At 37.3% G+C, this 12,160-nt stretch overlaps 1 protein-coding gene across 1 annotated transcript in view; it reads left to right on the plus strand.

Annotated features, from left to right (window-relative positions):
* The window catches only part of SYCP2L (synaptonemal complex protein 2 like), a 69,771-nt gene that overhangs the window by 40,404 nt on the left and 17,207 nt on the right, over positions 1-12,160 (plus strand). Inside the window, exons 20-25 of the mRNA XM_045841666.1 lie at positions 5,958-6,006; positions 8,025-8,175; positions 8,780-8,829; positions 10,518-10,644; positions 11,359-11,432; positions 11,585-11,654. Of these exons, the coding sequence (XP_045697622.1) occupies positions 5,958-6,006; positions 8,025-8,175; positions 8,780-8,829; positions 10,518-10,644; positions 11,359-11,432; positions 11,585-11,654 (521 nt within the window). The remainder of the gene's footprint in view (positions 1-5,957; positions 6,007-8,024; positions 8,176-8,779; positions 8,830-10,517; positions 10,645-11,358; positions 11,433-11,584; positions 11,655-12,160) is intronic.

Genomic DNA, 12,160 nt, shown 5'->3' on the forward strand with positions numbered 1-12,160 from the left:
CTGTGCACATTTTAAGTACTTAATTCCCAGTAAAGTACAAGAAGTGAACAGCTTGTATTCTCTACTCCTATAGCACAGCCCCAGCAACAGCTGTGAGCATGACTGGAACAACTGTACTTGTAGGTGATAGGATCACCTAGGTAGCCAGTTGGGTGAAATCTACAAGAAGGCTGCTAGAACTAAAAGTAAATTTTTAAATGTATAATTGTAGTTTTAAGAATTGTGGCAAAATATATGTAATTTAAAATTTATCATCTTAACCATTTTTAACTTTTTAATTTTCAATTACAGTTGATATACAATATTATACTAATTTCAAGTGTACAGCATAGTGGTTACACATTTATATAACTTACAAAGTGATCCCCCTATAGGTCTTGCATGCCCACCTGACACCATAAGTAGTTATTGCACTATCATTGACTATATTTCCTATGCTGTAGTTCACATCCCTCTGATTATTTTGTAACTGCCAGTTTGTACTTCCTAATTTTTTCACTTTTCTCAGCCAGCTCTAAAACCTTGCTTCCACCTGGCAGCCATCAGTTTGTTCTCTGTATCTATGACTTTCTTTCTTTAGGTTTCACATATAAATTAAATTATATGGTATTTATTTTTCTGACTTATTTTAATCAGCATAATGCCCTCTATGTCAATCCATGTTGTCTCAGATGGAAATATTTCATTCTTTATTAAGGCTGAGTAATATGCCATTGTTTATATGTATGACTTCTTCTTTGTCCAGTTGTCTGTTGATGAACACTTGGTAATTTCCATGTTTGGCCATTGTAAATAATATTTCATTGAACATAGGATGCATAAATCTTTTTGAATTAAGTATTTTGTATCTCTTTAGATAAACACCTTGGAATAGGATTGCTGGAAAACAGTAGTTTTAGTTCTCAATCTTTTAAAGTATGTTTTTTTATGCTATTACAGTTGTCAAATATTTTTTCTCCCCTTTATTTCCCTCTACCCAGTACCACCCCTCCTACCACCATTACTCCCTGCTCCCCCCACCTTAGCTCATGTTCATGGATTGTCCATATGAGTTCTTTGGCTTCTCCATTTCCTATATAATTCTTTACCTCCTCCTGTCTTTTTTGTACCTGCCAATTATACTTGTTATTCTCTGTACCTTTCTCCCATTCTCCTATATCTCTCCCTGCTGATAACCCTCTATGTGATCTCGATTTCTGTGATTCTGTTCCTGTTCTAGTTGTTTGCTTGGCTTGTTTTTTATTTTTTTAGGTTCAGTTGTTGATGTAAGTTTGTTGTCATTTTACTGGTCATAGTTTTGATCTTCTTTTTCTTAGATAAGTCCCTTTAACATTTCATATAAGGGCTTGGTGACAATGAACTTCTTTAACTTGACCTTATCTGGAAAGCACATTATCTGCCTTTGCATTTAAATGATAGCTTTGCTGGATAGAGTAATCTTGGATGTAGGTCCTTGGCTTTCATGACTTTGAATACTTCTTTCCAGACCTTTCTTGCCTGTAAGGTTTCTTTTGAGAATCCAGCTGAGAGTCTTATGGAAATTCCTTTATAGGTAACTGACTTCTTTTCTATTGCTGCTTTTGAGATTCTCTCCTTATCTTTAACCTTGGGTAACTTAATTATGGTGTGTCTTGGTATGTGCTTCCTTGGGACTCTGAGCTTCCTGGACTCCCTGGAAGTCTATTTCCTTTTCCAGATGGGGGAAGTTCTCCTTAATTATGTTTTCAAATGAGTTTTCAGTTTCTTGGTCTTCTCCTTCTGGCACCCCCATGATCAGATGTTGGAATGTTTAAAGTATCCTGGAGGTTCCTAAGCCTCTCCTCATTTTTTAAAAATTCTTGTTTCTTCATTCTGTTCTGGTTAAATGTTCATTTCTTCCTTCTGCTCCAAATCATTGATTTGAATCCTGTTTTCCTTCACTTGACTGTTGGTTGCCTGTATATTTTCCTTTATTTTACTCTGCATAGCCTTCACTTCTTCCCCTATTTTGCAACCATACTCAACCATTTTTGTGAGCATCCTGATTATTCAGGATGCTTACCTGATTAGTGTTTTGAAATCTGCATCTGATAGGTTGACTATCTCCTCATGGCTTAGTTCTTTTTCTAGAGTTTTGATCTGTTCTTTCATTTGGGCCATATTTCTCTGTCTCATTGTACCTGTTACATTATAAGGGACGGAGCCTTAGCTACTCTCCTGTGTGGGGCAAGCCTCTTTGCTGTGTTGTGTCATTGTATGTGGGGGAAGGGTCAGAGAGGGGTTAACAAACAATGCTGCTTGCTCCACTCTTGCCCCACTTTCACTTCCCCTGTTACCCACAAGCCAATTGGGCCCTTCTGGTGCTGATTCCTGGGTGGGTGGGTGGGTTTGTGTACATTGTAGGACCTTATGGGCCCCTCTAATGGAGTCTCCTGTGAGACTGGGAGTTTCTCCTGCCACCACACTGACCACAGGTTTTTATAGACAGAGATATTAAGGCTTTCTTTTACCACCTTAACCTCTACTTTATATAGCTTGTCTTGCTTGTTCCTCCTGGTTTATCCGCATGCAAATATGGGACCACCAGCTGTTGCTTCACCCACCAGGTCCCCCAGCTACCTCCTTGCTGCACATCCCCTTCACCCTGGCTGCCTGTCTCTGCCCCTCCTTCCAGTCTGGATGAATGTTTCTTTTTCAACTCCTTGTTTGTCAGTCTTCCAAATAGTTCAATTTTCTGGCAGTTTTGGTTGTTTTTTGTTTTTAAATTTGTTGTTGTCCTTTTGGTTGTGTGAGGAGGCAAAGTGTATCTACCTATGCCTCCATCTTGGCCAGAAGTCCTATTTTTAATTTTTTCAGGTAACTGCATACTGTTTTTTATAGGGGGTGCACCAATTTTCATTCTACCAGTAATGTACAAGATTCCCTTTTCTCTGCATCCTCGCCAACACTTGTTTGTTGTTTTATTGATGATAGTCATTCTGATGGGTGTAAGGTGATATCTCATTGTGTTTTTAATTTGTGTTTCTCTGATGATTAGTGATATTGAGCATCTTTTCATAGGTCTATTGGCCATCTCTATGTCCTCTTTAGAGAAATATCTATTCAAGAAGACAATATTTTTAAGATGTCAATTCTTCCCAAGTTATCTATAGAATCCATGCAAATTCAACTCAAATCCCAGCAGAGTTTTTCATTTGTTTGGTTGTTATTTGTTTTGTTGTTTTGGATGTGGGGAAAAGGGAACCCTAGTGCACTGTTGGTGGGAATGCAGACTGGTGCAGCCACTGTGGAAAACAGTATGAAATTTCCTCAGAAAACTAAAAATGGAACTGCCTTTTGACCCAGAAATTCCACTGTTAGGATTATACCCTAAGAGCCCTGAAACTCCAATTCAGGAGAACCAGTGCACCCCAGTGTTCATAGCAGCAAAATTTACAATAGCCAAGTGCTGGAAGCAACCTAAGTGCCCATCAGTAAATGAATAGATCAAAAAACTATGGTACATTTACACAATGGAATACTACACAGCAGAAAGAAGGAAAGAACTCCTCCCCTTTGCAAAAGCATGGATGGAACTGGAGAACATTATGCTAAGTGAAATAAGCCAGGAGCTGAAAGACAAATACCATATGATCTCACCTATAAGTGGAACCTAATTAACAAAACAAACAAGCAAGCAATATATAACCAGAGACACTGAAATTAAGAACAAACTGACAGTAATGAGAGAGGAGGTGGGAGGGGAGAAGGGTGGGGGAAAATGGGGTAGGCTTTCCAGAAGCATCTATGAGGGACACACGGACAAAGCCAAAGAGGGGTGGGATCAAGGGTAGGAAGTAGGGATGGCTGGGGTTGGGGGGATTGGAGAAGGGTAAAATGGAGACAACTGTACTTGAACAGCAATTAAATTTAAAAAATTTTTTAAATTAAAAATATAATTATTGATAGGTATATATAAAAAAGAAATTGGCAGGTTATTTCTTAATTTCAGATGGAAATTTAAACACCTAATAATTGCCAAAACAGATTTCATAAATAATTACAAAGTGGAAGTGCTAACGCACTACCTGTTTTCAAGACTTTTTATAAAGCTACAATAATCAAGGGAGTATGGTTTTGGTATAAAGATATATAATTAAATGGAATAGACTAGGAGGTCCAGAAATAGGAGGCCTACCCATATATGAACCACTGGTCTGTGACAAAAATGCACAGAGAATTCAGTGGCAAAAGGATAGGTTGTTTTTTCCCAAAAAGTGATGCTAGGACAATCGAATATCCATACATGCAATAAAATAAATTATTTTTGATCTTTACCTTCTACCATATAAAAAAACTCACTAAAGAAATTGATTATAGACCTAAGTCTAAAACTTATATGAAAGAAAACTTAAGACAAAATATTTGTGAGCTTGGGTTAGCAAAGATTTCTTAGATATGACACCAAAGATATTGTCTATAAAAGAACAAGTTGATAAATTGGACTTAATTAAAATCAACAACTTTTTCCCTTTGGAATATAGTTTTAGGGGAATGAAAAGACTAGCCACGTACTTGGAGAAAATGTTTGTAAAGCATATATCTGATGAAGACCTATACCCAAAATATATTAAGTATTTTCAAAATAATGCCAAGTCAAAGAAGTCAGGCAAAAACCGAGTACATGTTGTACGATTCCATTTACATAAAATACTAGAAAATGCAAACTAGTCTATAGAGATAGAAAGTAGATCAATGGTTGCCTGGAAATGGAGGTTCATGGGCTGTTTCATTCATGTTTTTTTAAATTGTGTTAAGAACACCTAACAGGAACTCTACTCTCTTAAGAAAATTTTATGTGCCCAATATAGTATTGATGTCTAGATGCACAATATTATATGAAAAACCTATAGAATTCATTTACCTTATATTACTGAAACTTTATAGTTGTTGAATAGCAACTCCACATTTCTCCCTCTCCTCAGCCCCTGGACATCACCATCCTACTCATTCTTTCTACAATTTTGACTCTTTTAGATGCCTCATGTAAGTGGAGTCATGCAGTATTTGTCTTTCTGTGACCAGCTTATTTCAGTTAGCGTAATGCCCACGTTCATCCATATTGTTCCATATTGCAGGATTTCCTTCTTTTAAAAGGCTGACCAGTATTCCATTGTGTGTATATACCATATTTTGTTTATCCCTTCATTAATCATGGGCATTTGGATTGTTTCCATATCTTGGCTATTGTAAATAATGCTGCAGTGAACGTTAGAGTGAAGATATCTATTCAAGATCCTGATTTCAATTTCATTGGATATATGGGATTGCTGGATCATATAATGGTTCTATTTTTAATTTTCTTAAAAAATTGCCATGCTATTTTCTATAGTGGCCAGATCCTTTTACATTCTTATAAACAGTATGCAAGGGTCCAGTTGCTCCACATCTTCACTAACACTTAAATTTTTTTTATAATAGCAAACCATAAAAGGCAAAATAGCAAACCAAGATATATAAGGAACTCCTATAATTCAGTAGCAAATAAAGAAGAATCACCTGATAAAAAATATAGGGAAAGGCTTTGAATAGACATTTTTCCAAAGAAGACATATAAATGACAAACAGGTGTGTGAAAAGATGCTCAGCATTACTACTCATCAGTTGATTCTAAGGTAGAGCCAGACAAACACTGCTCTGCAGCTTTGCCACAGCTCACTGCTTGCATGTAGTTGTACCCTGTCTTTTTCTCTACATGCCTGACAGAGAAGGGCTCATCAAAGTTTGGGTTTGCTGTAAATAACAAGTTGTTGTCAGGCAGAGGATCTATGGAAATGGATTGCAATATGATAAGTTTGTCTATGTGATTTGGTATCGCTTGCACTGGGCTCACATTCAACAAAGGGCACATGATGGAGAAAAGAAGTCAGGGCTGTGAAATGAGGGAAGGAGAAGGTGAAGGTGGTACAGTTCTGTTGATTCAATGTGTTTTGTTTTAGGAAAGAATCTGTTTTCAAGGGAGACAGTAAGCAAGAAACAAGGATGTTGGTAATGAAACAACTTTTATTGTTTGGGGGCATTACTCCCAAATTTTACGTATTTGCATACTATCTTAAAAATTCATCATAACTCTGCTCTTTGTCTCTATTTTTCTCAATTAAATTTATCTTAAACTGATTTTAAAGGGAATTATTTCACTTTCAAATGGAAAATCAGCATCAGTTGTAACATGGTATGTAAGCCACCAAATAAATACAATGGAAAATAACAAAGTTATCAAATTGATCTGTAGTTTTACTTATATTAATTAAGCTTTGAGGCTAAAGCCTATTATTGCTTTTTTAAAAAATATTAGTGAGCAGAAAAGTGTTAAAAACCTACAAACACTTGAGATTTATCCTGAGTGGAAGCAGACATGTTAATGAATAGAAATTTTTTACTCTGAGTCAATGGCTTGGTTTTGTTTCTCTGTGCACCAACTCACACATCTCTAGTCTGCCTCCCACTTCGGCTCCAAATATGTAGTCAGAGCATTAAAAAAAATCTCTATAATGAATATTAAATGGAATTTTTTTAAAAAGTTGAGATCGTGAGCTTCAAACAAATCAGTTAAGGTTCTTTCTGGCTTGCTTTTAGCAATGGTTCTCTCTCTCTACTGCCCAGTCTTCTAATTGGAATCACCAGGGGAGCTGATGAAAATACTGAAGCCTGGATCCCCTCCTGGATGATCCTGACTTAATTGGTCCAGGGTAAAGCCCAGGCATTGGGATTTTTTTTAACTCCCCCTCCTGGTGATTCTAATATGCAGCCAACTTTAAAAACAACTGCTCCGGATACTCGTGTTTTTGTAAGTAGCTTTCAACACTTTTTAATATATAAAACTAAAGAAACTGGGAAGCCTTGCTGCGTGATATTTTTACTGGGCACATTCAGTGAAGTGATGCTTTCTCTTTACAAGACGCTGAACTGAGGAACCTTGGAAGAAATGTGGGTGGTTCCACCAACTTTTCTTACTCTTTTTGTAAGAGTAAGATGCTGATAGGCCTGGCTCCCAGAGTTCCTTTCAAAAATGAGTTTTCTACAAAATATTGAGCTGCTAAACATTTTAAATTGGGTCTTTAAAAATAAATTCCTCTTAAAAACAGATAGTTTACCATCACCCACCTTAAAGGTTATGGGTTGTATTTTCATAAACAAGGGTGAGGCTGGTTCCCACCCTAAACTGATTCTGAGCTTTGCCATTTTAGGCACAGGGTGCAGCTTCCAGCTGATAGGTGTCAGTTTGAGAAGAGCACGTGAGGTACTGTCACCATTTGGTACTGTGGGTTCCTGAAATCCTCCCTGGCCTGAGATGAGTTGCTGGGAGCTGAATGTGCTGGAGCCCTCTAGAGGCATGTCAGTGTAGGGACTGGGACCCCAGAGGGGCACTGCAGACAGGGCTCAAAGAAAGATATATTATGTTCAAGTCAAATTATATTTCATATTAAAATTAATCACAAACATTTATTTGTTATAACATGTATAAAAACAAATCCAAAAACAGGAAAGTATTTAAGAATATATAAATGTTAATGTACAGTTGAATAACACACCAGAACAGATTAAATTTGCCCAAACCTCTAAACTTCATAGTACAGGTCCAATTTCAGAAGGCTAAGGTTTTAAATGGAAATGACCCCCTTATTTTTATTTTAGTTCCTCTAAAATGTAGACATGCATGTCTTTGCAAAAAATTATTTTTATACTTTGTTTTGTTGTTCAGGTTAGTATTTTGAAGTGACAGTGTTGACGATACTGAGGTGCCTCAGGTTCTAAACAGTAACCTAGCATCTCTTCAGTTGCAATATCTGATTAGACAGAATTTTGTCATCCTTTACAACAGTGCTTGGTTAAGAATTGACTAATGAAATAATCTGTTTCTTCTTCCCCTCCTTACTTCCGCCTCTTTATTATGTAAGAAACCCTGTTACTCCTCTCTTGTCTAACTTTGTAGTGATATGTTTAATGTTACATAAAGAGTACCCACACCCCTTTAAATAGTGCTCATTTGCTGTCTGTGTTTGTAGAAGTTCAGTTACAGGAAACACCTCTTCTCGGAGAGCAATCAAGATTCAAGTTCTAGTAGCACTGCACTATCTTGGACCAATGACCAAGACAGGAAATCCTTAAAGCCATATCCTGGTAGAAGAAAGACAAGAACTAGAAGTAGCTTAAAAAGTAAGTTTGGTGTATGTCTTCTTCCAAGTCATTTTTCAAATAAGCCAGTGGGTATTTATTTCTCCATACATGATAAGAGAGGGTGCCAAAGAATTGTTTGATCATGTGAATCTCCTTCCCTGCTACGATTACACTGAGAAGGCAAACTGTACCTATGTGAAACAGTGTAAAAATATGGAAATGGCCAGTGACTGTTAAGTGTGAACTGTATATAAGTGGAGTAGGAGGTCAGATGAGAGGAATCTGATATGAGCTGGAATCATGGGGAAAAGTTTCAGGGGAGAGGTGGGTGGGACTTGAGCTCATTGTTGGAGAAAAACAGGTTTGGAGGAGAAGCGCTGTAAGTTAGGTATAACTACAAGGACAAACTGAAGACATGAAGACAGCATTCAGGAACCTGATCCAGAGCAGGACATTTGTGCTGGGTAGTGAGGAACAAAACTGAATCATTACAAAGGGATCTTAAGAGCCCAACATTTGAGCCAGTTGTAGGAAATAAGAATTGCCTCTCACCGGGACATGTATAATTGGGAGAGGAATAAATGAATTTTTGTATTTCTCCTAAGTAAATGTATCCATTGTACACTTTTCCCTTTCATTTTAGTCTTGCCACTTTCCCCTCCCAGTCTGGGCAGTGACCATGAGAAAGACCAAGTAAGTAAATTTTATCTGGGCTGCCTGTGCATGAGCATGGCACAGGTTGATCTGTTTAGGGTTAAATTGCATCTTTTTCAAAAAAAAAAACCTTTCAGAAATATGAGAATAACAAAGCACTGGTACGTAAACCACTGTCAGTAGAGACTGGAAGGAGTTCTAAACGTTTAGAATGAATCTTGAGTAAAGGTTTAGGCACCTTTTTCATTGCTCTCACATGTTGCTGAAAGATTATAACAGTGTGTACAATCTAGGCTGTTCCAATTTACTGCAAATGTGTGCTCTTTTGAACTTACTTTTAAAAATAAACTTCTTGGTTTAATTCTTCCCTTAGTGTTCAGTTTGTTGATATGTTACTTCCAAAGCTTTTAGAGATTTAAACATTTACATCTTTATTTTGCAAGTGGTTGAAATGCCTTCAGGGCTATATAAATATTGGGTAAACCCTCAAAGTTTCTTCATTCCCTTCACTTATCCTTATTTTATAGCAAAATGGTTAAGAGTATGAACATCAGTGTCCTCCAGACCAATTTTGAATTGCCTAATTTTTCCTGTGATTAGCTGAATTGTCTCTCTCAGCAGTTGGCTTTTCTTTCTTGTTAATTAAATGAGACCTATCCTGTCTGGTTGCTGGGATTCTGAGGAGGGGTTGACAACCATGTGTTCAGTGCTCAAGTCAGAAGTGGATACCTGCCCGAACCTGCCTTCCTCCTTCAGCCAGGGGGCTGTGGCCCTCTGTGAATCTTAGGGCCTCTGAGGTTCTGTAATGACAGAGGTTACAGATTAAACTTATGAGCCAGAGGAAGTACCCCAAATTTTTGTTTAACCTGAAATAATGTTGCCAGAAATAGACCAAATGAACAGTTTTTAGTAAATGCATCTTTTATTTTAAATAAACACCAAAGAAACATCAAAGCTTTGAGAATCCATAAATCAAAGCTGTGTAAGTGATAAGAACTACATGCTAATTTTCAGTGAAGGCATTGCTGACTTTGTACAAATACTGGTTTTCACAGTTTACCTCTCTGTATTGGAGTATAAGAGAATAATTTCAAGCAGGGGTCAGCATACTTTTTCTGTAAAGGGCCAGAAAGTAAATGCGTTTGACTCCGAGGCCACAGGGTTTCTGTGGTGACTATTTAGCACTGCTGTTGCAGCACGCAGGCTGCCGTGGACAACACTGGAATGCACAGTGTGCTGTGTGCTGATAAAATTTTATTTACCAGCACCTGATTTAGAGCAGTGGTTAACTTGGTATAAGGGGACTAAATGGTAATGGAAGAAATACCATAAAGTTAAAAAAAACTTTAGTAGTTATCAGAATGACCAGGGTGACTTGTTAAAATATAGGTAGCTGGGTCCTGTTCCTAGAGTTTCTGACTGAGTAGATCACAGGTGGGGCCGGAGAATTTGCATTTCCATCAGATTCCCAGTGTTGCTGATGCTGTGATCTGGGACCTCACTTAGAGATCTTTGCTTTGGAATTACTTTTGATATAGAATTATCAATTGATATATGACCTAATGTGCTCCAACTCTGGGATCTTATAGTTTTAGTGTTTAGTTTCAAATGGAGCAACTCTGATATGTAAACCTGTATAAAGCATATTGGAAATGTCTTGGAATTTTTTGGTAACTTGTCTTAAGTGATTATGAATGTTAACACTTCTAAAAAGTACTACATTTTAGGCTAAACTTCTAACACCATTGTGGAAAGATACCGCCAGCCAAAATAATGCCATACCTCCAATTTCTGGAACAAAATTTAAGGGTAGTTCTGCCCTTTTAACTCCCGAAGTTTCTGCCCAGAAAACAGGTACCTGATTTCTGTTGATTTAAATAGAAAAAAATTATATTGGGGAAAGGCAATTTGAAGTAAATAAAACACTTGTCATATATGTTGAAGAAAGTGTGAAGATATGATGATCTTCTCTTGAATAATCTCATTGGCAAAAGATAGGGGTTTGCTAACTCTTGACCTAAAGGTATCTTAACCCCCACTGAATTTTATTAAAACTATTTGCATCTTTTAGAGGTTTTGTTCACTTTTATCATTCTGTGGTTTAGCACATTGCCAGGCACAGAAATGCTCTAAGTAACCGCAACTGACAACCTCTTCGTGTGGCTGCTGCTGGCAGAAAAGAAGTAAAGGAGAGAAACAAGCACAGGGGAAAATTAGCATTAGAGAATAAGAGAAAATAGGGGAGTAGAACTAAGAGAAAGAAGAAGGAGAGGGATTATAGGCTAGGGCGGTAGAATGCTTGCTCATGAAGTTGGGGCCAGATGGGCAGCTATAAAAGGTGGTGATTTGAACTGGCTATTTATCTTATGTTCAGAGCTGCAAACCTGATAACTATACACGCCATGAGAAATACAGTCAAGTTTTTTTGTTGTTGTTATTTCAGTAGGTACTGTGTAGCCCCTTTTTTTGGCAGTGAAATTTTATATATAAAGGCATAGTGAAATGTTAGTGCCTGATGTTGCTTCTTAGTCTGTTTATTCTCTTGAAACTGTTCTTTCTAATACTCAGAACTTCAAAGTCCCCACCCACTGAGCAGTCTTTCTTCATTGGAACACTCAGAAGCTGAAGAAAATTTACCTAAGGTACTCTTTAATTGTTGAGTTTTTATCTGATTTTCCAGGATTAATGTTATATGTGCATGATATACTGCTTATTCCTTCTTAAGGGATAATACATTTTTTTATTTTGATATAAATACATATATCTGTGGCCTGTTTTTTTTTCTTTTTTTAAGACTGTGAACCAAGAGCTATTGATGAAAAGTGCTAACCTCAAACATAAACTTGAAAATCTGGAAGACAGAGGTGAGAGTACTAAACTCTTTTTGCAAACTGAAGCAAAATTATTGGACTTTTCAGGCTGTGTTGTTCAAGTTGCAGCAGATAAACTCACTTTACAGAATGACAATTGCCAGGCCTTGGACAGAGCAGCTTGATCTGCTCACCAGCTCCAAATGTGCGTGAAGGTCAAGGGGAGGGACAGGGGCTTCACTTAGGAACAAGAGTGTCTTAACATGAAGAAGCATATAGCTTGGGGACCCAAATCCCGTCAACCTGCACAACTCATTTTTGGCCTCAGAGAAGAGCTTAGTGGGGGCACTTACAGTTTATCAGAAATGCTTCAAAAAGTTGTGTGGCCAAGTTATTAAAACTTCCAAATTCATTTGTAATGGTAACAGTAATATGAAGGTTTCCAGGCTAACTGACAATGTGGTGAATGAGTACAGTGCCTAACGGCTGTTTAGGGTGTTTGTGAACTGTTTGTTTTTTCCTTACGTTTTAAATTAAATTGAGGAAGATTCAAATAGTTA

Source organism: Phyllostomus hastatus, unplaced genomic scaffold (genome assembly GCF_019186645.2).
Source record: "Phyllostomus hastatus isolate PE091 unplaced genomic scaffold, TTU_PhHast_1.1 phas_contig_37, whole genome shotgun sequence".
Classification (NCBI taxonomy): domain Eukaryota; kingdom Metazoa; phylum Chordata; class Mammalia; order Chiroptera; family Phyllostomidae; genus Phyllostomus; species Phyllostomus hastatus.